The sequence below is a fragment of the Petaurus breviceps genome, unplaced genomic scaffold, assembly GCF_028583685.1.
Source record: "Petaurus breviceps papuanus isolate PSGF00001 unplaced genomic scaffold, PetGlider_PUasm1.0 188, whole genome shotgun sequence".
Taxonomy (NCBI): domain Eukaryota; kingdom Metazoa; phylum Chordata; class Mammalia; order Diprotodontia; family Petauridae; genus Petaurus; species Petaurus breviceps.
The window spans coordinates 16271864-16298136 of NW_027185804.1; the positions used below are offsets into that span (position 1 = coordinate 16271864).

Here is a 26273-nt window from a genome sequence, read left to right on the forward strand (position 1 = left end):
CTTTCTTTCTTTCTTTCTTTCTTTCTTTCTTTCTTTCTTTCTTTCTTCTTGCTACAAGGGGTGATTTTCCAGCTAGGAGTGGAGGAAAGTATTTATTTGAAATGAAGTTAATGTAAAACAAACGATAATGAAGTTAATGTAAAACAAACGATATCAATAAAATTTTTAAAGAATCCAAGTGACTGACATTTTCCCAGACACACCTCTGCCCAACAGAGAGCATGAACGAGTGCAGAACTCATAAATTTAAGAGTTAGGTGCCATCTTAGAGATAATCTAGTCTGATTACTTTATTTCACATATGAGGAAACTGAGGCCCATGGAGGGCAAATGTCTTGCCAAAAGTCCCAGTATAAGTCAATGTCAGAGTTTATACTGGAGCTTTCATCTCTAGGCTCTTAAGGCAAAGGTCTTTCTGTTAGAGCACGCTGCCCTTTCCTTGATTTTCATGTCTTTTGTGGCTCACCTAGAAATGAGCTACAAACCCATCTGGTCCATGCTGGCAACTCACCTTGTTGGCATCCCTACCTGATCTGGTGCTGAGATGATGCCAGCGGTCCAGGGGTCACAGTCCTTGAAGTAAGCATACATGATCAGGCCTGAGAAGACTGTACAGGTCAGAATCACCCCGAGACCCACTAAGTTAAGATAAAGAGCACTAGAAGAGAGAAGACAAGAGACCTGTTAGTATCCCTTATGATGGAGTCCATTCTCAAGGGCTGATGCGAGGATCAAACAAGATAACACACATTTTAAAACACTTGGTAATCTGTAGAACATCATTCACATGAGATGCTTTAGACAAATCCCACATGCAGGAGCATATCTGGTTCTGGGCAGATCTTTCAGGATGTCTTCATTGGCAAGGTCAATTATACCCAGAGGTGAGCCACCAGGAAGGCAAGAAGCTCCAAACCAATGTCATATAAGAAATGGATGGAAGAGCTTTTTTTTTTTAACTGGAGAAAAGAAAATTTAGGAAAGACAATAGCTACTTTCAAATATTTGATAGTTCTCAAGTGTAAGAGGGATTAGACTTTGTTTTACTTGCTTCTAATAGATTGAACTAGAACCAGTGTCTGGACATTATATGGAGATGAAATTCAGGTAAATATAAGGAAGACCCTTCTAATAATTAAATTATAATTATATAAATATAATTAAATAAATTAAAAATAAATACAATTAAAATAATTAAAACTGTTAAAAAGCAGAATGGGATGCCTTATCGGAATGAGAGGATCCCATCAGTCAGAAGGGAGTTCAGAGGTCATCTAGTCCAACCTCCATCTGAAATAGGAGCATTTACTTAACAAGTGGTCACCCATCTGCTACTTAAAGGAAACAGATTTTCCTCTCCAGGTGAGTACTTCGTTTATATATGACCTTTAGAACTAGCCTCATATAGATTAAATGCTATTTTAGAAAAAATAGGATAGGAGAAGATGAGGAGGAGAAGAAAAGGAGGAAGAGGAGGGGGGAGGATCTTCCTTACAATAATACTAGGCAAATCCAACATGTGAAAAATTCAGATTCACCAAATAACTCAGCATTTTTTTTTGCCAGAAAATTCCATACTATTCAAATGTTTTCAGCACAGTTATCCTTTAAATAGAAGGTTCAATTAATGCATCTAAGATGTAATTTGATTGTACAGAAATCCACTTGAAACACAACTTTTCAGGAACACAGCTGTTATATAAAGTGGAACAGATCTTTAAAGAGATTTTTTTTCTTAGAATGGCATCAGTAACAGTGATAAATCTCAGGGTTTAACAGTGTCAAATCCTGGTGTAATTTAGCCACCTTTAGTGTGTATGAAATAGTATATAAAGACAACTTGTTAATTGTGTCTGTACCCTTGTATTCTAAATCATGAAATTAATACCACAGCCTTGAAAAAATCAAGGCAGTCCCCTTACTACCTGTGTGACATTGAGCAAGTCCTTTCTAGCCCTCAGTCTCCTTATCTAATGAGAAAATGAGGAAATTATTGGACTAGATGGTTTATAAGATTTCAAATCAATTATTCTATTACCCTCTGACCTGAAATTGAATTGCAGCTATGCTACCTGCTACCTTTGTGACTTTGGGAAAATTTGTTAACCTCTATAGGCTTCAGTTTCCTCACCTGAAAATGAAAGGATTGAGCCAGTTACTAAGATCCTTTCCAGTTTAGATCTCAAATTCTGAAATCCTTGGATCATTGCGTCTAATGAAGTCATTATTGAACAATCTGCTAAAATCACTTCTGAAAGCTGCTATTCTGATAAATCAAAAACTTACCAACTAAAAGGATATTTACTAGATTTTGACAATTTCACACTATACCTCAAAGACCCTTAATTCCTATTTCATTGGTATACTTATTGTCCCCAAAAATGTATGACATGTCTCTTTCTGCCATCATTCTTTGTTGTCTTTCCTAAGGAGGAAGAGGAGGGTCTACCCCATCCTCAAAATCATCTAAGTCCTGCCCTTTAGAAAGGGTATCAAGTTACACCCCTTTTGGTAACCTTTCACTCTCTGTCCTAACCCAATTCTCCTTCTCCAAACTCCTGTCACCTGAAGATATCTCTGCTACTCTAGACATTATTAGATTATAATAAAGCATAGCTTAATAGAACAATGGCACAAGAAGAGGATCTGTTTCCCAGAGGAGGAAATTGAGAAGTGAAGTCATACAATCAGTACCTGCTGAGCAAGTGCTCAAATATCAGACTCGATTTCAATCTCACAACCATTTAATAAGTAATTTCTTATTTTTCAATGTAATTTTTAATTTTATTATTTATTAATTAAATATTTATACATTTAATTTAATAAATAACAAGTAAATTTAATAAGACTATAGTCTGGGTTCTATTCTAGGGGCCAGTAACACACATACAAAAACAAAATGGTTCCTGCCCTTAAGAAGCTCAGTTTAATGCTGTTTCCATATATGATCTATCTCTTCAGCCTCATTGGAAGAAGCTCTTGGATCTCACAGAGAATGTCTTATGCCCGAACATTTGGCTTGTGTAAAGAAGGTGCTCAATATATGCATATGCATAGGCATATAGTAGGTGTTCAATAAGTACATCATGATAACAATAATGGTGACAATGATGAAGACCAACTTACATCCTAGCATGCTTTTCTGTTTTGCAAGAGATGCATCTCTGTATCGTGGATTGATTAACACCGTAGATGCCTAGCCATGTAAAGGTTCCTCCAACAGAAATCGTCCAGAATGTATGCCTTCTCAAAGGATCCACATCAAAGCTATGAGAGAGACATATATAAATCAGGTCAAGTTCCACAATTACAACATGCTATTGTAAGTGATAAGGAATGGTAACCCAAAAAAGAATAAAATCATGTTAGACATACTCGAATATTTCAAGGCGAGACCCATTTTTTGATTGGTCTATCACATTCTGTAATCCACTGGCACGTGCTGTTCCTTGTATAAGAACCGTCAAGAACCCTACAAGCATGACGACCATTTGAAATGCATCTGTCCATATGACTGCTTTTAATCCTCCCTGGAACACATAGAATCCATGTGAGTTCTTCAAATCAAAGAGGGCAAGAGTCTTTGGTTTATTCCTGGGGTCACCTGCTCAAAAGTTTAAGAAGATTTTATCTTATCAAGTACAGGATCATAAATGCAGAACTGGAAGAAACCTTAAGAGTCAACCTCATCCAACTTCTTCATTTTATGGATGAGGGAACTAAAGTCAAGATAGCTTAACTATCTCAATGATGAAGCAGAATTTGAAACCAGACCTTTGACTAAAAGTTCTGTGACCTTTGTACCATATCATAATCCCTTACACTCCTTTTATTGTCTTTCCAAGGTCTTCTTCCTGTCATTGTCTCTTGTATTTTGCCAGTGGATACAGATACGACTCCAACCAGTTCCACTGAGACTTGTAGAATGTTAGAGCTGAAAGGAAATGTACTTGCCTACTTATAAAATGAGGGGCTTGGACTAAATGGCTTCAGAGTCCCAAAAGGGGTTGACTTCCTTTCAAAACATGACTGTATGTACAATGGTAAAACATTTGACTCTTTCAGTGAGGTCTGATGAAGACTCAATCATCCAAATGGTTTGACTATACCACTCCAGACATCTAGTCTAGCCAGTTTTGGAACAAAGACCTACAGGGAGCTCGTGCTAGTAATCATATAGCTATTAATGCTATAGCTTTCTTAGAGAGTTATCGTGTAGAAAAAAATGAGCATTTGTTCTCCTTTGTGATTGATAACAAAAGAAAGGGCTTCAATTGCAATGAGAGATATGTGCATTAGTCAGAGTAATAAATGTTTGTTTTGAGTTGAATTGAATCAAATTGGATTTGATTCCATAGAGAAATATAATTTTAAAATTACCATTGACTTAGTAGGAGGATATAATAAAATGTTTCAAACTGGAACAAGAGACATCTAGAAGCAAAAGGTAAAAGAGATTTAAGCTCCATGTTAGGAAAACTTCCTAACTTAATTTCCAAAAAGTAGAATGAACTTCTTCAGGACATGATGCTTCCCCCTTCTATAGATCTTCAAGCAAAGACTGGGCTGATCACTTGTTTGGGATATTGCAAATGTTATGGTTTACCAAGTGGGTGGTGGGCACAGCCTCTAGAAAACCTGAGTTCATATATAGTCTCACATACTCTCTAGCTGTAGGACCCAGAACAAATCACTTAACTTCAATTTGCCCCAGTCTCATCAGCTATAAAATGATAATAGTAGCTACCACCCAGAGTGGATAGCTAGGTGGCACAGTAGATAAAGCACTTCCCCTGGAATCAGGAAGATTCATCTTCATGAGTTCAAATCTGGCCTCAGGTACTTACTAGCTGTGTGACCCTGGTCAAGTCCCTAAACCCTGTTGTGCCTCAGTTTTCTCATCTGTGAAATGAACTGGAGAAGGAAATAGCAAACCATTCCAGGATCTTTCCCAAGAAAATCCTCAAATATGGTCACATAGAATCAGACACAAATGAAATTACTGAACAACAGCAATGACCTTCCAGGGTTTTTAATGAGGCTCAAATTAGATATTTCTAAAATACGTAGTACAGTTCCTGACACATAGTAGGCACTTTAAAAAATATTTGTTAGTTCCCGTCCCCCAATCTCATTTGATCATCACAACAACCTTGTACAATGGGTGCTATTCTCACGACCACTTTTGATAATGGATATTCTGTGGCAAAAAAAAATTAAGTGACTTGCCTAGCATCATAGAGCTAGGAAGCATCTGAGGCATGATTTGAACTCAGGTCTTCCTGACTCCAAGTTCAGCCTGCTATGCACTATGTCACCTAGTTGCCTTAAGGTGGTGGTCCTTGAGTTAAGGAAAATAAAGGATTTTTTTCTGGAAGTAGGGAATGAGAAGAGCAAATTCCAGCTGAGGGCCATATTGAAAACTGCAAAATCAAAGTCAGTCTTGCATAGTGTATACCTGTGTTTCCCCGATAATAAGACACTGTCTTATTATTTTTTTTTTGGACAGAAAAACACCAGAGGGCTTATTTTCAGGGGAGGGCTTATTTTAATGAACATTGACAGCAATTTTAATAAACAGGTAAATGTGAACAAAAAAATGTACCTTTATTCAATAAGCAAATCACTGGGGAAGAACAGGATGACGAGCTCACTGCTGCAGCTCTGATTGGATGCAGCTCGGAGCGCGGCGTGCGTTTCGGGGGGGGGGACGGTGCATACAGAGGGTACCATAATGTAGCGTGTAGCACAGGGGATCACCTTCACTACAGTAGCAATCTCAATAGGGCTTATTTTCTGGGGAGGGATTATTTTAGAGGAATCTTACACAGTAAGGGGAGGGCTTATTTTCGGGATAGGTCTTATTATCGGGGAAACACAGTACGATGCTACCAATTCCCCAAATGTGAGGAAACAATAACAAAAGAAACAGGGTTTCCTATGCAATTGAGGCAGTTTGCATAGTGACTAGAAGGCTGTTCTTTTAATCTGCAAGCTCTGAATTCCAGTCCTTCCTCATATATTTATTAACTTCAGGACCTGTTGTTGAAATTGGCCAACAACAGGTCCTTACCCAAGCACTACTTAATGGTTATTCTTTGGGTCCTGACAGAGGAAAATGAATATAAATAGCAATTGTTTCTCCTTTGGCCAGAAACCCTGAGGGTCTTCCCCTCCCAGTTTGAATTTTTTTTTTTTATTAACAGGGACATCCCTTGACCCACTTTTTAAACAGGCCTAATCACTGAATGGTCATTGTCTCAGTCAAAATGAGAATTCAGGAAAACCTTAGTTTAAAAAGGCCACAGTATCCCCCTGCATTCTGGACCATCTCCAGTTGTCCTGATCTCTATCTGGTCACTGGACCCAGATGGTTCTAAAGGAGAAAGTGAGGATGATGGCTGCACAGCCTGCCCTTACCTAAAACCAATTCACTTGCAAGTCATGACATCATCTTCCTGATGTTATGGTTCTCTTGAAGAATGAAGAATAAACTACATTAATTTTGGGATATTAGGCAAGTCACTTAACTTTTGCCTCAGTTTTCTCATCTGTAGTATAAGGGCAATAATAGCATCTACTCAGGGTTTTTGTGAAAACAAAAGAAAGATAATCTATGTGAAGAACTTTGTAAAACCTTAAGTACTACCGTGTTTCCCCAATAATAAGACACTGTCTTATTTTTTTTTTGGACAGAAAAACACCAGAGGGCTTATTTTCAGGGGAGGGCTTATTTTAATGAACATTGACAGCAATTTTAATAAACAGGTAAATGTGAAAAAAAATGTACCTTTATTCAATAAGCAAATCACTGGGGAAGAACAGGATGACGAGCTCACTGCTGCAGCTCTGATTGGATGCAGCTCGGAGCGCGGTGTGCGTTTCACGGGGGGGGGGGGAACGGTGCATACAGAGGGTACCGTAATGTAGCGTGTAGCGCAGGGAATCACGTTCACTACAGTAGCAATCTCAATAGGGCTTATTTTCTGGGGAGGGCTTATTTTAGAGGAATCTTACACAGTAAGGGGAGGGCTTATTTTCAGGATAGGTCTTATTATTGGGGAAACACGGGTATGAAGTGTGGCTTCAACCATCTCTAATTTGATCCAGGGCATAAAAAATGCCAGTATGACACAGGGGAAGTGAAAGCCAGCCTGAGAAAAAGCAAAAGGCCTGGAAAATGGGTGTCATATTCTGGGACACAGTGAAGAAAGAGGCTTTAAGGTAGCAGAGTATTTGTGTTGAGGAATAGGAATAGGAAGACATGAGATTAATTAGGTTGGGAAAGATGATGCCCAACCTTGAACTTCAGACTAAAGAATTTGAATTCCATCATATATCCAGTGAGAAATCATTGAAAGGGCTTTTGTTTTTGAGCCAAAGAAAGACATAATGAAATAGATTTCTTAAAAATTTTATCTATCTTTGGTGTTTAACAGATTGAGCTGAGTGAGAGTAAAAGCAATGGAGCCTTGTTGGAAAGGTATTTCAGAAGGCCTAGGATGAGGCAATGAGGATCTGGGAAGGACAGATGACAGTGGGGATGAAAGAGAAATGTGTCTGAAAGACATTTCAAAGCAATTCTGAATACTGAAAAGATGAAAGGGAAACCTAGGGTAATTTGCTGCATTTAAAATGCATGTTATATGCTATACCTAGTAACAAAATCATATATTGGGTACCTGTTGAGTGATAATATATAAAAAGATTCATTATATAGACACTTGTCTGTGTTCCCACATTCCAAACAACTTACTCATATTTCTTACCCATGTCCATTTGCTTCCCTAGGGAAATAATAGCACAGTTAATATTAACATTTATTTAAATATTTTGTCAATATCCCTCAGGGTCTGAGGCTAAAGAATTGAGTGAGTAGAGATCAGAATGTGGAAAAAAGTTCCAGGTTTACTGATAACTAGCCAACAGCAGCATTCAAGTCCTGGAATTGATCTTTAGAATTAAATAAATACCATACATCTTGCTCACACATACAATCATCCCCTCTCTCTTAAAAAGTAGCCAGTTGGGAGAAGCCATTTTTCTTGGGTAGTATAAGGGGTGTCTATGAGTGAATGTGGCTTATGATTGAAAAAAAAATCCTTTCCCCCCACAAAAAAGCAGGTATTACCAGAATGACATATAGCCATAATCTGAGAAAACTTTTTCATTGTTAAATCTGAATGTTTGCAATGATATTCTAGCATCAACTGAAGTTTTTAACTTGCTTACTTAGAGGTGGTCAATAAAAATGGATTTGAAGAAAAAAAATTGTAATTTGGAAAATATGAACAGTCAAGCCAGCTTTTGCTTTTTCCCATAACTTTGAAATGTACTCATTCACTGTAGAATTAGAATTCTGTCAGTTGTGATTTGGCCACAGTCCATGTTAGGCTGCCAAAGCTTCCTCTGAGTGGTACATACATACCAGAGTACAGTAGAATGTACAGACGATTCCTGTGGCAAACACAGATCCCCAGAGATCAAAGCCAGTCACTGGAAAAGGTAAGAAAAGTTATAAGAGATTTCTCTAGGAAGGTAAGCAGAAAATTTTCTATAGAAACTGAGGCAGACAAGGGTTCACCTGATTTGAAGAGGGAAGTCTAGTTATAGACTCCTTTAGGAAACTAGCTTCCATCAGGTATGGAACAATTATCTTATAACTTACCACAATCCAGTCCTGAAAACCCTTAGGACTTAGAAGACATTTTCTCAGATTTCACACCTTTCTATCCTTGGTCTGAATGTGCCCCTTAATTAGCAGGGTTAGACCATAATTTTTGTTTTTCAGTCGTTTCAATTGTGTCATACTCTTCATGACCCCATTTGGGGTTTTCTTGGCAGAGATACTAGAGTGATTTTCCATTTTCTCCTCTGGTTCATTTTACAGATGAGAAAACTGAGGCAAAGAGGGTTAAGTGACTTGTCCAGACTCACATAGCCAGTAAGTGTCTGAGGCAGGATTTGAACTCAGGAAGATGAGTCTTCCTGACTTCCAGGCCTGCCTGTACCACCCAGATGCCCATATACCTTAACTTAAAAATCCTTCAAATTTTTGGGAAGAAATGCTGCCATTTTTAATGGATTTTAACAATTACCCAATAATTAATTTAACAACTACCCAATAATACCCAAATAATAGTATATATAAACATTATATGTATGTTACATTGTATTTACATATATATATATATATATATATTTTAAAATAGCACCTGAATTTTTTCCCCCAACTTCAAACACCCATGATTTCACTGGTATGAGCCCAACCTTCATTGATACCATAACTATCTCTCTTTCATTGGTGGCCTTCAGGAATTTCTGGAGGCAAAAATTTCAGTACCAGTGGCCACATTCTGATGATGAGGCCACCTCATTAAACTGGACTTTGGACATCAGACATATAAGCCATTACCAGGTCTGTTCACAAAGTTTTTCTTCTTACAATCTCTTCCTTTTAAATGATATTGATTGAATAATTTTTTCTCATAGACGAGTCCATATATCCATTGGCATATTAGAGAATCACTATGCTTTTGGACAATAATAAATCCAAATGGAATATAATAAATATTTTTTATTCTTCACTCATTAAAATTTCAAATACATGTGTGCATGCATGTGTGTGTGTGTGTGTGTGATTTTTTTCTCTTAGGTCATCCTTACTCTAAAGCTGTGTGTTTGTTGTTCGTGCCTTCCACAGTGTCCAACTCCACACAACCCCATAGAGTTTTTGTCCATGGGGTTTTCTTGACAAAGATACCGGAGTGGTTTGCCATTTTCTTCTCCAGTGTGTCCCAGTTTTACAGACAGGAAACTGAGGCTAATAGGGATAAAGTGTATCTGAAGCTGCATTTGAACTCAGAGTTCTGGACTCCAAGTCTAGTGTTCTATCTACTGTGCCATTCAGCTGCCCCTAAAACTATGAGTACATAATTTCAGAATTGTAGGCCAGTTCTTAGTCTAACTTGCCACAACCCAGTCCTAAAATCCCATAAGACTGAAAAGCTAAGAGATGTGAAAATAATAATACTTATAGACCAATTATTTGGAATCATATAGACAAAACAACTAGCAATGCACCTAAATTAAGTGTTCCAAGTGGTGGTCTGGGCCTTGACTCTAAAGCCTTCATCTATGGGGGCACTTAGCTTTCAGAATAGCCTGTCAATGCCTAGGTGCATTTTGCAGAAGTCAGGATGAGGGCACAGTTGAGACATTATTTTCCTCACAACTCACCTTGGTTGAGCGCCAAAGCAGGAGCGTAAATCACCACTCCGGTGTAGAGGATCTGAAGGAGAAGGGTGTGAGGAAGAGTTGCTTGGCAAAGAGGCTGCTGGCTGCCTGCCTGCCTGCAAGTGTCAAGTGTGGCCACTTCAGCAGTCACCGAGCACCTTCCTTGAGGGTGGCAGCGCCCTCACCATAGACTTGGTTCAAAGCCATCGGGGTTAACAGCACATAACACAATACGTGTGATGACTTTAGACCACACGTCTCTCCTGCCCCCACTTACCACCTCACAGGGAGAAGATGGAAAACCTCAGGACATGAGAGGCACAATGAGGTATTTAAATCCTGTAGGAACTCAATGAAATTGGGAACATCTTGGCCCTCCTCCCCCCTAGGTTGAAGAAGATTCTCTTTCTTCTTCTCCATCTTCTCCCATCCCCTATTGTGACTGAACAAGACAAGACTTATTAATCATTATACCTCTATAAATGAATTGAAGGATAATGAAATTAGTATACATATACAGGTTTTGTTCTGACCTGTTATTTCACTACTAGAGGTACTTTCTGGGAGGAATCTTCTCTACCACTGTAGACTAAGAGATTTTCCTGAGGAACTGAGAAAATTACTTGCCCAAGGTCATTCAGGCAGTGAGTTTCAGAAGAATTTACAACCAGGGCTTCTGGATTCTGAAGTCAGTTTTCTATTCATTATGACACACCGACAGTCTTTTTGTCTGTCTCTCTCTTACTGTCTGTTTCACTCCTCTTTTTCTGTCTCTTCCTGCCTCTTGACCTCTCCACTATCTATGGCATCACCTCCATGATGTCATGGACCTCTTCAAGAATGAAGGACAAACAACAACACGTATGTATGGATACAAAAACATGTATACCTATATAACTAAATGGGCCACCCACAAATCAATAAACTTTTATTAAGCACCTACTATGTGCCAGTCCCTTTGCAAAGTGCTGGGTATAGAAAAGGAGGCAAAAAGACAATTCCTGCCCTCCAGAGGCTTACAATTTAATGGGTGAGACAGCAAACAACTTAAAATAAAGCAAGCTCTATGTATAGGTTAAACAGAAGATAATTAACTGAGGAAAGGCACTGGAATTAGGAGGGGTTGGGGAAAGCTTTCTGTAGAAAGTGGGATTTTAGTTGGGACTTATAGGAAACCAGGGAGGTCAGTAGTCAGAGAGACATTCCAGGGGCAGCTAGGTGGTGCAGTGAATAGAGCACCAGCCCTGGAGTCAGGAAATCCGGCCTCAGACATTTAACACCAAAAAAAAAAAAAAAAAACCCTAGCCGTATTACCTTGGGAAAGTCACTTAACCCCAATTGCCCTTCAAAAAGAAAAAAAAAAGAATATTACAAGAATGGGGGCATTTGAGGGGAGGAGAGTAGGTGCAGCCAGAGAGAATGCCTATAACTGAAAGACTGGAACAGCCAAGAGGCTGTTCAGTCACTGGACTGAGGAGCAGGTTTCAGAGAATAAGGTATAAGGAGAAAGGAAAGATAGGAAAGGCTTAGGTTATCATGGGCTTTAAATATCAAAGAGAGTATTTTGGATTTAACCAGCAAACAACAGGAAGACACTGGTGTCTATTGCCTGGGGTGAGAGCTTTAGGAAAATCTCACTAGTGGCGGAATGAAGGGTGGACATTTCAAAATCCAGGTAGTAGGCATTCTTCGGGGTTAAGTAACTTGCTCAAGGTTACACGTGCCGAGTATCTGAGGCCTGAACCGATCCCAGGTCTCTCTGGGATCCTGGGGCCGGCGCTTTTACTCACTGTGCCACCTGCCTGGCCCAACTGTGTAGGCATTCTTTATGAATCATTAGACTTATCTCTTCTGAGTGACCATAGACTTCCTTGAGGGGTCCTCACAAGGTTCTAGGTTGTTGTGGGGTTTTATACTGAGGGTAAATTATTATATTAAATTTTAAAAAAACAGGTAACTTATTTGTAGCCCATGTAATGAATTTGTAACCCATGAATGACAAAGGGGGAAATGAGTAGGTCTATGAATCACATCCTTGCTGTGGAGCAGTCAGAGCTAGGACAAAGAATCTAGTATCCTTAAAAACTGTTTCTCCTCCCATTTCCAAGGAAAAGCTGAACTCAACTCTGCTTTTTCAAGAGTAGCTTTATTATTGTTTTCACTAACAACTCTGAGCACATGATTTTAACTTACCTGACGAGTCCCCCGATACCCTTTATTTCTTTGTTCCTTACCACATTTGCTATTTCACTAATGCAGGGAGGACCTTGGTGAAGACACTCCTACCAATCTAGTTTGACCCTGTACTATCAATTTTTAGAGCATTGTCTAGGGGAATTGGGGCCTGAGTCCAAAGTCAACTCACCATCTACTATGATACATTGCTTCTTTATATCTCCATGTGTGAGATGTTTTGGAATTGAAAATATGTCCTTAAAAAAAGAATCATATTCAAAGTGTTCTATATTATACCCTAGGCATCTATCTACTTTTCCTACCCTTAGCCCTGGTTCTATAGTCTTGGATCTCTGTAAATTCTTTTTTTTTTTTTAAGCAATCGGGGTTAAGTAACTTGCTCAAGGTTACACGGCCAGTTATTTCTGGGTGGGTGCTAAGTGTCTGAGCCCAGATTTGATCACAGGTCATCCCGACACTGGAGCTGGTGCTATTCACTTGCTGAGCCACCTGGCCACCCCTAAGCAATTGGGGTTAAGTAATTTGCTCAAGGTTACACGGCCAGGTGTTTCTGGGTGTGGTGCTAAGATTCTGAGCCCGGATTCGATCCCCAGGTCATCCTGACACTGGAGCCAGTGTGTCATCCCGATACTTACTCGCTGTGCTACTTGGCTGCCCCAGATCTCTGTAAATTCTACTCATGCACCAAGAACTGTGCCTCATTTGCCAACCTAACTGGAACAATGGAAATCTCACCAGGGACTGGGGGAAAAATGTATTTCCATAAAGATTCCCTCTTCCCCTCCCCCCCTCCCAGCACCCAAACCACACATTTGGAGTGATTCTTACCGTCTGCAATATGTAGATAAGCGTAGCAGCATACCGGACCACCTTGTTAAATCTTAACTGCAAATACTAAAGGAAACAAAAAAGAAAACACACCAAAAATCAACAGTGCTTTAAGCAGAACTAACCTAGGAATCCGTGTGGTATAATAGATCAATCACTGCCCTGAGATTTAAGAAGACATAGGTTCACATCTGACCTTGAGATATTTATCAGTTATATTAGCCTGATCAAATTATTTAACCTCCATATTGCTAACTCTATATCATGATAACCTTTATATGCCTCAGTTTCTTATGTTTAAAATGAGGGGATTGGGCTGTCATTAACCATTAAGATCCCTTCAAACTTTACATCTATGACCTCATGAGTCTAAGAATCACAGACCATGACAGTTAGAAAAGACCTCGTAAGTTTTCACATTCAATCCCTACCTGGACAGGAACATCCTTAACCAGAAGCCGGTTAACCTCAGTTTGAATATCTCCAGTCATGGTTAGTTCATTACCATCCAAGGAAGTGCATTGTTCTTTCTTTTTTTTTTTTTAAACTCTGTTAACAATTTTTTCTTGATATTGAGCTAAAATTTGTTTCTGTGCAACATCTCTCCATGTTTTCTCTGTGTATGGGATTTTGTCTTTTTTTTTTTAAGCAATTGGGGTTAAGTAAGTTGCTCAAGGTTACACGGCCAGTTATTTCTGGGTGTGGTGCTAAGTATCTGAGCCCGGATTCGATCCCAGGTTATCCCAACTCTGGGGCCGGTGCTCTTACTCACTGTGCTACCTGGCCTCCCTGGGATTTTCAGCCTTTAAGATAGTATTTTTATTCTGTGTGTTCATTTCATGCTATAGAATCCATCCCTTCCTTTCCATTTCTACTGAGTCCAGCCTTAATCAGATCTATCAACCAAACTTAAGAGGATCTTCCTTGTTTCCCCTCACTTTGTGAATATCCCCCATTCCATCCATCCAACACACTTAATGCCAAGTTAATCTTCCTGAAACACAGGTCTGACTAGATCACTCACATACTCAGAAACCTCAATGGTCTTTCACTGAGCTGCAAAATGAATTCCAAGTTCTGGCAGTGTTGATTTGTCCCCAATCCTTGACTTCTACTACTCCAAAATAGGATTCCTTGCTATATTCTCCTTCTTTTTTAGCTTATGTTTCCCCACACCTTTGAAGTTGTTCCTCTTGCCTGGAATACCTTTTCTCCCTCCTTCTCTCCCTCATCTCCTCTGAAAGGTCCTCATCTCTCCTTTCACTAGATTTCTATGTCAGTCTCTCCATCCATCATAGTCACTTTGCTCATGTTGCTTTATTTCAGTTCTTTGTTTTTGTCCCCTCCATCAGCTTGTAACTTTTGTGAAGGTACACACACACACACACACACACACACACACACATACACTACTTAAATAAATGTTAAGAGAAGCAATGGGGAAGGAGAGTTGATTGGAAACAATAGCACCAAAAAAGGGGGCGAGGGTTGGATTTGGGGTCAAAGGAACAGGGTCCAGATTCCAGAGCTGCTATGTTACCTTCAACAAGTTTATGCATCATTTTCTTCACCTGTAAAATGAGATTTTTGGAGGATAAACCCCAGTTTATAGGGAACCATAATGTCTTTCAGATCAGGCTGAGTTATGGTAGCATGACAGATGGGGAGAAGATCATTAGTTGAATTGTGTTGGGAATAGGACCCCTGCGTATGAGTGACACTAAATTTGCCTACTGCCCACTGTCTTCTAGGCACCCATTGTCTTCTAGTTCTTTCTCTTGTTTGATGGTGCAGCCAAACTGGCCTACTCCCTGATCTTCAGACAAAACTTTCCATGTCCTGTCTCTGTGTATTTGCCCAGGTCGTGCCTACTGCCTGCAGAACTTTCCACTTTCACCTCTTAGCTTCTACCCAAGTGCTACTTCTCCCAACAAAAGGTTTTCCTGATTCTGCCACCCAACCATTCACCCACTGACTTTTTAAATCTGCTGCTCCTGAAATCATCTTGTATTTACTCATGCCTATCTATGTATGTGGCATCGTTGGAAATTTTTATGTTTGTCATTGTAAAGCATAATGCTTTATACCTAGTAGGTACTTAATACATTTTTGTCTATTTGTATTGAACTGAACTGAATTCCTTCATCTTGGAATCTTATGAAAGGATACAAAAGCCCTTAAATCCGCTGACCTTTTTTCCATTCCAACAGAAGTTACCAACTAATAGGAACTCAGAAATCTAGGAATCATTCATCCAACCTCTTCAGATGAAGAAAACAAACCCAGAGAAAGGAAATAATTTGCCTGAGGTTATAACCAACCAACTATGCCAACCAGCCAGCTCCAAATTCATACCACCATCCACCTTGAACTTTCTTCCTTGCTTGTTTTCTTTTAAGGCCATTGAGGACTCAAGGCTTTCCTCTACTTCTTAGAATCATAATGATTACATAAATGTAGAATGTTGCACTTCAGAAGACATTGAGCCAATCCCAAAGAAAGGAGAGGGAAATTGGTTCTGAGGTTCACCTTGCCAGGGCTGAGCAAGGTTCCCTTCATGCAGGCAGTGGCATTTCAATTAAGTATGGAAAAGACAATTAGGAATTCAACAGAAGAACTAGGGAAGGGATGGTTTTCCAGGCATCAGATTAATGTCAGAAAAGGCTGAGAGGGTCTGGGTGCCAGACAGTTGTCCAGTTTGGTTAGAAAGCAGATAACATGAAAGAATTATAAGCTAAAGCTAAGAACGTAATATGGCAGTAGACTGTAGAAAATCGTGAAAGTCAGATGGAGAAGTTGGAGCTTTACTAAGTAGGCAATGGAGACTCAGTGAATATTTTTGACCAAAAGTCTGACATGAGCAAATATATGCATAGGAAAGGATATTTTAGTAGCGAATGAATTGGAGAAAGGAGAGAAGGGAATAAGAAGGACCTATTAGGAGGCTTTTCCATAGACCAGATGGGTGTTAATGGGCCTTAACCAGACCTAGGGTGGTAGAAATGGGGATGGTGCATAGAGAACACAGGTGTCGGTATGTTGCAGAGTAAGGATAAAAAGTCTTGGTAACATATTAGGTATGATGGGTAAGAGAGAGGGAAGAACAAAAGCTAACAGCAGAGACTAAGTAAATGGTAACATCACTCAGAAATAGCAAATTAAAAAGGAGAATATATTCAAGGGGAAAGATAATATTTAAGGGTATATTGACTTTTTCTTCTTTTTAGTTCATGTGCATCATATGGGTTTGAGGAAGTGATTGGGAAAAGCTTTCTTTTTATAAACCTGTGCTGAGCTTTGGAGGCACATTGTAGATTCAATCAGATAATGAGAAGGGAGGATGTGCCACACCTGGGGGAAGGTCTGAGCAAAGTTTGGAATGCTTTATACTGGTGTAATTTCATTTGATCCTCACAACAGATGTGGTATGGGGCTCCTTCAAAACACTAATCTACATGCACAATTAGCAGTCTAGTTAAATTTGAGTAGATGTAGTTTATTCTGTTAAAAAATAGTATTTTTTGGCTGAATTGAGTGATCTGGCTGGTCAATTGATTCATAGGATTAGCACCCCAGTTTTAGAGCTAGGAGGGACTCTTAAAGGCTATCTAGTCCAACCCCTTTATTTTACCTGTAAGGAAATTGAGAAAAAGAGAAGTTAAAAGGGACTTATCTAAGATCATACAAGTATTAAATGGCAAAATGGGGATTTGAACCTTTGTCTTTGCCTCCAAATCCAGAACTCTACACTACCATTCTTCCATTGCTAGGAGTGTTTACACCTCTCACCTTTTCCACCTTATCACCTTATCCTATGTTCACTTAGAATGAGTATCCAAAGTAGAAGCAAGTGTGTTATTATCACAACTGGTCAGGGAGGCTGCTCCCAAATTCAACTCCTGAGTCACATTATATGGCTCTTATTTCTATTGTGAATTACCGGAAAATTAAGGAGAGAGTATCACATTTTTGCTTTTAAATAACATAGGGAATTTTCCTATAAACATTTACCTTACCTTGAAATATCCTATAACATTTCCTGATTGTGTTTGTGCATATATATTTATTGGGAGAAAAAGAAACATTGAAGGCCTAATAATAAATCTCTGTTTGAAAAGAAAAACAAAGAGAAAACCAATAACACAACTCCCCCAAAGTAGAATGAACTGCATTGGCTCACGGATAGGCTCACTTTCATTGGAAATCTTCAAGCACAGGCTAGATAAGCACTTGTGTGGCCTCAGTGGCTTCTAAAGTTCCTTCCATTTCCATGATTCCATGTGAAATGTTCAAACATTCATCATAATATATTCAAAAGGATCCTGCGTTGGGGAGCAAGAAGCCTAGATTATCCTATGGGTTTAGTCCCTAACTACTCATGTTACCTTGGGCAAGTGACTTAGTTGTATCTCAGTTTCCCTACATGTAAAATGGAGATAAAGATCATTTTTATCTTGCCTATCTCTTTGGGACCAAAAGGTATCCTCTAAAAACTGAACAGTCTCAACAAAATATATCACCCTCCTCGGTTAGCTGTTTTTGAGTGTGGAAAATTGTTTTGTTGATGGGGGCAGATTAAACTTTCCAAAGAACTAGTTGTTAAACATTTACCAGTATATTCCCATCCACCAAATCCAGACTATTGACCCACAGGGACCAAATGAGAGGAGAGATGTGAGAATGCCTTGAGAAGTTTATAGCACTAAGTTTAAGCACTGTGCAAATTCTTAGTACAAAGACTGTGTATGTTACTCGTCCATTCACTCATTCAATATTTATTAAGCACTCTACTATGTGCAAGCATGGTTTATGGGAATGTAGACCAATGTAGAAAACTCAACTGGTTAGTATATTAGCAATTAATCTAGATATTCCAAACAGTGATTATTTTCCTTACCTCGTAAGTGCTGGTAATCCCAGATCTGTAGAAAACTGGCAGAAAGAGCTCAGAGGTAAAGATGATCATAAATACATATGCTATCAAGAAAAGCAGGAAAGATGCCCCATAACGATAGACTTCTGCTGGAGCCCCCAGGACAGTGACTGCTGACATGAAGCTAGCAGTCAAGGACAGAGCCACTGGACCACAGGTCATTTGCCTGCCCCCCACTAAAAACTCGCTGGAAGTCACCTTCTTCCTTTCTTTTATGGCAAAGAACACTCCAATTCCTGAAGAAATGACAAAAAGAGCAGCAAATATGACATAATCCCAAACTTCAAAGTTCCTAGTCTGGGGACCTGCCTGCCCTTCTGACATCGTGCTGGGTAGATGGTTTCTTCGTTTCCAGTCCTTAAAAAGAATAGGGTTTCAGGAATGATGCCCACAAAATGTTATTCCCTTGTCTAGGAGAAGGAACACTCAGACCTTAACAATCACCAATGTCAAGAAGCATTAGCTGGAGCTCCTGGGGAGACTCTTTGGATCAGGAAGCATTTCAGAAATGCAACCCAAAGCAGATTTCAATCATTGTCACAGTTCAGGACAGGACAAGAACTTGAAACCTGACCCTAGTGTGGGGCTTTCGGTGTAGCCACTGAAGTACATTCTTCTATTCAGATATTGAGAGATTAATAACCAATGGGGGTGGAATTAAGCTCTACAGATAACACACTCTTTTATCGCCCACGTTTTTACTAAAAGTTAAACATTACTTAGGAATATGGAAATGAGACTGTGTTAAGCAGTTCAGCATTCTAAATTAGTGTAGTGACATCTGTAAATAGGAAAAGATATTATTTTGATGAATCTTTTCTCATAGGAAGAAACTGAAGAAGAATCATGGAAATAAGAGATTCAGGGTACTGAATAGAACATTATTCTGAGAGACTAGCAAAAGATTGTAAAGCATAGATCAGAGGAAGAGAAAGACATATGAACAGTCATATAATACAGTTTTCAACCCAAGAACCCATAAACTTCATTTTTTTTTAATTTTTAGCAACTATATCAACATAAATGGTTTCCTTTATGTTCCTATGCATCTTAAGGATTTAAAAACATTCTTCTGAGAAGGGGTGCAAAGGCTTAGCCAGATAAACTTTTTGTGTCGGGGATTCTGTTGGCTAAGAACCTCTGAGGAAACAGTTCAGAGAACAGTTACCTGCCAAAGGTAACATAGAGCTAAGATTTGAACTCAGCTCATCGAACACTAAATCCAGTGTCCACTTGTCACATAGCCTTACAAATGAGACACTGTTTGATTACTCCAGATCTAGGGCTACTCATTCTATCTTTCAATGGCTTAGGTATTTCTCTATCACCTCTTACTTATATATCTTTGACATACTTCAATTCTTTAGTCCACTAAGGGATAGAGATTCTTCAATTAGCAGTTTCTTATGCTGTTTTAGAAAGGGAATTCATAAAAAGTTAGAGCTGGGCAAACTTCCCTAGGAAATATTGATAGTTTGTGTCAATGTCTGTTTTATTTTCCACTTCTCTTTTTTTCTTTAAACTTCAACATCTTGATTAAATATCTCAAGTTAAAGTTGCCCTAATAAAATGCTATATGTTCTTGTTTTGATTCTTTGTTCTAATTTGATGTAAATTTTTACTTTTGGCTCCCCCAACTTAATGGCTGAATTATATTCAATAATGACTCCCACATCAGGATAAGTTCCTGTTAGAATATAATCAATTTTACTGTTTTTTGTGATTTGGGAAGAATAAGAGGCTCAGCCCCATGTGAGTCCCTTTTAAAAAAATGCTATTGTTTATTTTTAAAATTTTGAGTTCCAAATTTTCCTTCTCCCTCTAATCCCTCCCCTATCCATTAAGAACACAAGTAATACAATACAAATTATGCATGTGGAGTCATGCAAAACACATTTCAATATTTATCATGTTGCAAAAAAAAAAAAGCAAGAATAATTAGGTGAAAAAAGTGTACCTCCATCTGCAGTCCGGGTTTATTGGTTCTCTGGATGTGGATAGCAATTTTCATTATTGGTCCTTTGGAATTGTCTTAGATAATTGTCTTGATCAATCACTAAGTCTTTCACAGTTAATCATCATTATAATATTGCTGTTACTGTGTACAATATTATCCTCGTTCTGCTTACTTCACTTTGTATCAGTTAATTTAAATCTTTCCTGGTTTTTCTGATACCATCCCTTTCATTCTTGTTCTTTTCTTGATGAGAATATTTGTGATATACACTCATATGGTTTCTGAATAGTCCATAAGGTGCTGGCCTCTCTTATTTCTTATTACTCAACTGCATTTCAATATAGTTTTTCACTGTCCTTATGTCTACATTTGCACTGAAGTCACCGAGTATTAAAGTATATGTTGACTTACAGGCTCTTAAGGTTGTCTTTTACAAACTTTCTTTGTCCCTTCATTCTGCGCAATAGATGTAAGAACATTATTTATAATTATATCCATTTCTCTTTGTATGCAATTTTTAATCAAATTGCAAAGCTATATGACCAGGGACCCCATAACATGATGTTTTGGTTTGTTTTTTTTGTTCTGTTTTTTGTTTTTGCATTTAGATGCACAATTAAATCCACTCCTTTATTTGCCTTTCCAAGGAGAACCTGTAAGCCATCATTCCATTTAGCTACATATTTTTTTTTAATCTTCTGGTTTGTTTAATAAAAAGATATTGATATGATTCAATAGACTAAGACCTCACATTTAGAGTATAAAAAATTAAATGAATGTTTATGGACACTAATGCTTAGCATCCTTTGCTACCTTTCCTGCGATTCTGTAACCACTGTGATAGAATCAAATGGCAACCACACAGGACTAAGCGCCCGTTTGTATTTCCTTTAGTTCATAGGCAGCCATGACTAAAGAATTCACCCATCAAGGGACGAACCTATTGGTAATGAGCCTTACATACTTAACTGGACTGGTGCCGCTGAGACTGTATTCAAAGCCTTTCTAGCACAGTAAACCTTATCTGCATTTTGCTCCATTTGTGTGACTTTTGAAAACCCAAGGTGCTTAATACATGAGTGAATAATAACAAATCACATCTAAATAGATCTTTATCATTACAAAGGACTGCCAATGCCTTTTCTTATTTGATTCTTCCAACATCCCCTTGAAGTATATAATGAAAATATTTCCATTTTACAGATGAGGAAAATGAAATTAAGGGATAGAATCTCAGAGTTATAAGAGATATCAGAAGTCATCTTGTTAAACCCATACCTGATCAAGAATCCCCTGAACAACATTCTCAGATGTCTCTAGTGAGGGAGAGACATAGGATCATGGATCAAGAGCCAAAAGGACCTCCACAGCCTGCTAGTCCAACCTCATCATTTTAAAGATGAGGAAACTGAGACTTGGAAAATTTAGTGACTTGCCCCAAGTCACACATGTGGCAAACATCAGAGGTGGGGAAAAAATCCCAGGTCCTCTGCCTTCAGAATCAGGGATGTTCCCACTGGACCACCATGTCTTCTATGACAGCCCATTGTACTTCGGCATAGTTCCAAGCATTAGGAACTTTTTCCTTATGCTAAGACTAAGTAGGTATCCTTGCAGCCTCTGTTCAGAGAGCAGGTCTGCTTTGTGGGACTGAACAGAACAAGTATGATCCTTCTTCCATGTGACAAGTCCTCAAATACTGTTAGACAGCTATCATGGCCATGCTGAATCTTCTTTTCTCTGGGCTATCCAACCATCAGGAGTTATGATCCCAAGGGCCTTTGCCACGGTAATAGTTCATCTCTGGATGGTCTCAATTTTCCCAAGACCTTAGCATTCCCCTTAGCTCACTCATATGCTCATATTCTTTTCAGTTAGGCTGGGAAAGAACTATCTAGCCTGTTGAGGGGTGATGTATTTTCTAAATACCCAGGCTGAGTTTTGGTCTTTGTCTGTCCCACATTCCAAAAAGCAACTGGATCAAATTATTTAACTTTTCAGATACTTGCTTTGGTAATCTAATAATACACTCACAGGAAGAGATATCTAGTTATCTTTTACCTACCCCCTTAGCAAATAAATAATACTTGTCTATTTCCCTGAGTCCTCGAGATCTGGACTGGCCACATTTTACTCTATGTCATTATCAAGTGTTCAAAAAGATAGAATAATAGACAGTGGGGACTAGAGGGGATCTGAGAATAAAGAACACAGATTGTGAAAGCTGGAAGACACTCAGACAACATCAAGCACAAGTCAAGACATGAAGTATATTCAATACCAACCTAGTAGGGGTGTATGAGGTGTTCGGGGAGGAATAGTACCTCTGGTGAGAGGGCTTGCTGAGCCCTCTTCAGGGCTGCTCAACCACCTTTGGCATCCACCTTCATCCAATTCTTACCTGTGGTTCCAAGAAGCTATACCATGCTCAGCAAACACACTCTGATAAAACCTTCTCAGCAGATGGGCTAAACTAGGTTGAGGGTAACTGACAGGTCATTGACAAATCAGTGAAGTAGGGCGATGTCTTACCTCAAGCATGTGAAGACTTCCCCCAGCAGATTGGGTAGATGAGAACAATTTGTTCCAAAAGCCATGAAGTCAGCTGAAGCAGGCACCATGGAATGCTTGCAGCTTGATCAGGCATTGAAGATGTCCTCCTGGGGTGGCCAGGTGGCTCAGCAAGTAAGAGCACTGGCCCCAGTGTCGGGATGACCTGGGGATCAAATCCGGGCTCAGATACTTAGCACCACACCCAGAAATAACTGGCCGTGTAACCTTGAGCAAGTTACTTAACCCAAATTGCTTAAAAAAAAAAAAAGGAGAAGAAGATGTCCTCCTGGACCATCACCAGTTTTCTTGGCTTTTGTCCTGCCACTGGACTTCAATAGATCTGAAAGAGAGAGTGAGGCTGAAGCCTTTGCACAACTCTGCCTCGTTTAAATCCAATCGGGCACAAGTCATCATTCTTTACATTATTGATCCTCTTTGAAAATGAAGAACAAACAATAACCAAACTGTGCCACAATCAGAACCAGGTTCTGAACCCAGATCTCCAGAACCCGTGTCTTTCCTCTTTATCCTGAACTTAAATAAAATATTTTCATATGCAAGAGAGAGCAGATTGAGAGGATTGTACAGAAAACTGAAGGCCTCTATCATGTATGTATAGACTGCTTTTCTCTGAAGTACATAGCAAATTCAATGTGTGACTTTCTATGCTATCTTACTAGTTTGTGGTTCCTTCTAGTCATCCTTCTATTCATTTCTGTATATTTAAAAAATGCTTCAATAATCCTGCTTCCATACTTTTTTTCTTTTTGGTCACTTTATTGCTTCCCTTTCATCCCACCTTTCACCCCCTTTTCCCCTTCCCTTTACACTCTGCAATGATAGATGTCAAGGCATTAAAGGTTCAGAGGAAAAAGTAACAATTAAAGGTCTTGCATCATCAGCTGAAGTAATCTGGAATTTGGAAATTTATTCACTGTTTTCTTAGTGACCTTTAGTTACCATTTCTTAAATAACATAAAGAAATAAACTTGGGGCAGCCAGGTAGCACAGCGAGTAAGAGCACTGGCTCCAGTGTCGGGATGACCTGGATCAAATCTGGGCTCAGATGCTCAGCACCACACCCAGAAATCACTGGCCGTGTAACCTTGAGCAAGTTACTTAACCCCGATTGCTTTAGAAAAAAAAAAAGAAATAAACTTTCACTTTCATGATCCAAGCAACTAAAGAAAAAAAGGATTCATTTACTTAGTTTTTTTGTTCTGTGTCATCTGGCCATGTCAACTCTACTCATCAAAAAGTTCTAGTGGCTTCCTGTTGCCTCTAAGATAAAATATAAATTCTCTGTTTGGCAGACAATGGCTTTTGCAAACTGGCTCCAACCTACCTTTACAAGTTTAACAATTATACATTGTTCCCTACATATATTCCATGTTTCTGACAAGCTAACCTTTTATCCCTTTGTACTCGGTGTCCCTTAAATTTGGAATGCCCTTCCTCCTCACCACTTCCTCTTACAAGCTTTCCTTTCTTTCAAAGCTCAGCTCAAACACCAAGTCTTCCATGCAATGTTTCCAAAATATGGCCCAGTGGATAGAGTAGATTTGGAGTCAGGAAGACATGAGACCAATCCTGCCTCAGACATTTACCTTAGTGACCCTGGGCAAGTTACTTGCCCTCTCTTAGGCTCAATTTCCTCATCTGTAAAATGGGGTAATAACATAAAAAATAATGTTTTGTTATTATTTTTTCCTGATTCCTCAGTTATTGATACCATCTTCCCCCTCAAAGTCCCATTGATCTTGTATTTATTCCATATGGATTTTGCATCTATTTATACATGTATATGTTGTCTCCCCCAGAAAATAAAAATGTCTTAAGGACAAGGATTTTTTCATTGATGTTTTTTTTTTTAAATCTCTCGCATCCTTCAGAGTTCCTTGCATATATTGCTCAGGCATTAAATTGTATCTGTTTCTTCATGACCTCATGGGGTTTTCTGGGAAAAAATCTGGAGTGGTTTGTCATTTCCTTCTCCAGTGGATTAAGGCAGAAGTCAAATGACTTGCCCAGGGTCATACAGGTAGTAAATGTCTGAGGCCTGATTTGCATCCCAGTCTTCCTGACTCCAGGCCCAGCCACCTACCTGCCTCCTTGCATATAGTAGGTGCTTAATAAGTGTGGATTAATTGTTTGTGCATCTAGAAAAAGCCAGACATTTCTAAATGCCAACAATAATAAATAAAATTGAAATAGTATCTTAGGATTTGCAAAACACCCTAAATACAATGTCTCATTTGAGCCTCACAGTAGCAGAGAGAAATACAACAGGTGTCATTATTTTCATTTTACATTTGAAGTACCTGATGTTGAGAGTAGTTTAGTGATCAGCCCATGGCCATACAGCCTAATACATGTTAAAGGCAGGGTATCTGCTATCTGCAAAGACAATTTCAATTATTAGTAAACATACCACTATCTGTCAGGTGCCTGCACACACCCACTAAGATTTCTCTACCCAGTTATTACAGTTGATTTGATGGGGGTTAATGAAAAATTAGGCTGTTTAATATTTTTCTTTTGGGTAATGGTTAATATCAATCCTAAATTTAGTCAGTTTTTCCTCAGGGTCCTTGAGTGTTATGATCACTTCCTGGCTACATTGGCCCTCTTGCATTTGACATTTTTTCCATTTAATATCAATGCTACCTAAGCTTTAATTTTCAACTCACAGGGGATGTACAAGTCATGTGAATATTGCTAACATGGTATATAATTACTTCAACATGGTGTTGGGGTTAAGTAGAGAGATTTATAGTAGAAGAGTTCTTGAAATCTGCCTAAAAGCCTTTGGCTGCTCACTTTAATTAGCCTCTTTCTACAAACTATCAACTATATAATACCCATCAAGCCTGGAATTGGGTCAGCCTTGCTGTTATGATAGGTGGTAATAGGATATGATATTTAGAGCTTAAAAGGACCTACCAGGTCATGTAATGCAACTACCTCATTTTCTGGATGAGGATAGTGAGGCATACAAATTGAGCGGCAGAGCAGACTTCATTCTATTTAGAATTTAGAGACGAAAGGAACCTTCAAGATCATTGAGTGCCCACCCCCTCACTTTACAGATGAGAACACAGAGACACAGAGAGATTAAGTAATTTGCCCAGCGTCATACAAATAAAACATGTCTGGAGTAGGATTCAAACACAGTTCTGACTCCTAGGCCAGCAGCCTTTCCACTGTTCCCTAATGTCTCCCTCTAGCAATAAATTATAAGTGTATAGAGTTTTCTGTTCATTACTTTAGACTCACAATGACAGCAGAGGTATATAGTGTAAAATGTAAAAAAAAAAAAACTTGTCCATCTTGAAAAAAAAAAAGAGTGTACATTCTAACCAGGAGAAAGAGTATAAGGCAGAACACATTGTCCTAAGAATCAAGATAATGTGACTAGAGAGAGATAAATAACAGCTCATTGAATCCACACCTTCCCATCATCCCAGGGACTTTCACAATCACTCTGGGGAGAGCAGGAATCCTTTGATGCAGGATGGTTTGGGTTTGCCAGTGGAATACCAGGGCCTTTCATTCATTTTCAATTTGAGA

At 38.9% G+C, this 26273-nt stretch overlaps 2 protein-coding genes across 2 annotated transcripts in view; one reads left to right on the forward strand and one right to left on the reverse strand.

The window, feature by feature from the left end:
* Nucleotides 1–18852, reverse strand: part of SLC5A12 (solute carrier family 5 member 12) — a 45323-nt gene extending 26471 nt beyond the window's left edge. The window contains exons 1-7 of the mRNA XM_069091308.1: nt 18158–18852; nt 13261–13326; nt 10240–10291; nt 8429–8496; nt 3376–3530; nt 3127–3267; nt 529–658 (exon numbers count right to left, since the gene is read on the reverse strand). Coding sequence (XP_068947409.1) covers nt 529–658; nt 3127–3267; nt 3376–3530; nt 8429–8496; nt 10240–10291; nt 13261–13326; nt 18158–18517 — 972 coding nt within the window. The 5' untranslated portion in view covers nt 18518–18852. The remainder of the gene's footprint in view (nt 1–528; nt 659–3126; nt 3268–3375; nt 3531–8428; nt 8497–10239; nt 10292–13260; nt 13327–18157) is intronic.
* The window catches only part of BBOX1 (gamma-butyrobetaine hydroxylase 1), a 519348-nt gene that overhangs the window by 127039 nt on the left and 366036 nt on the right, over nt 1–26273 (forward strand). The gene's annotated exons all lie outside the window — the stretch shown is intronic.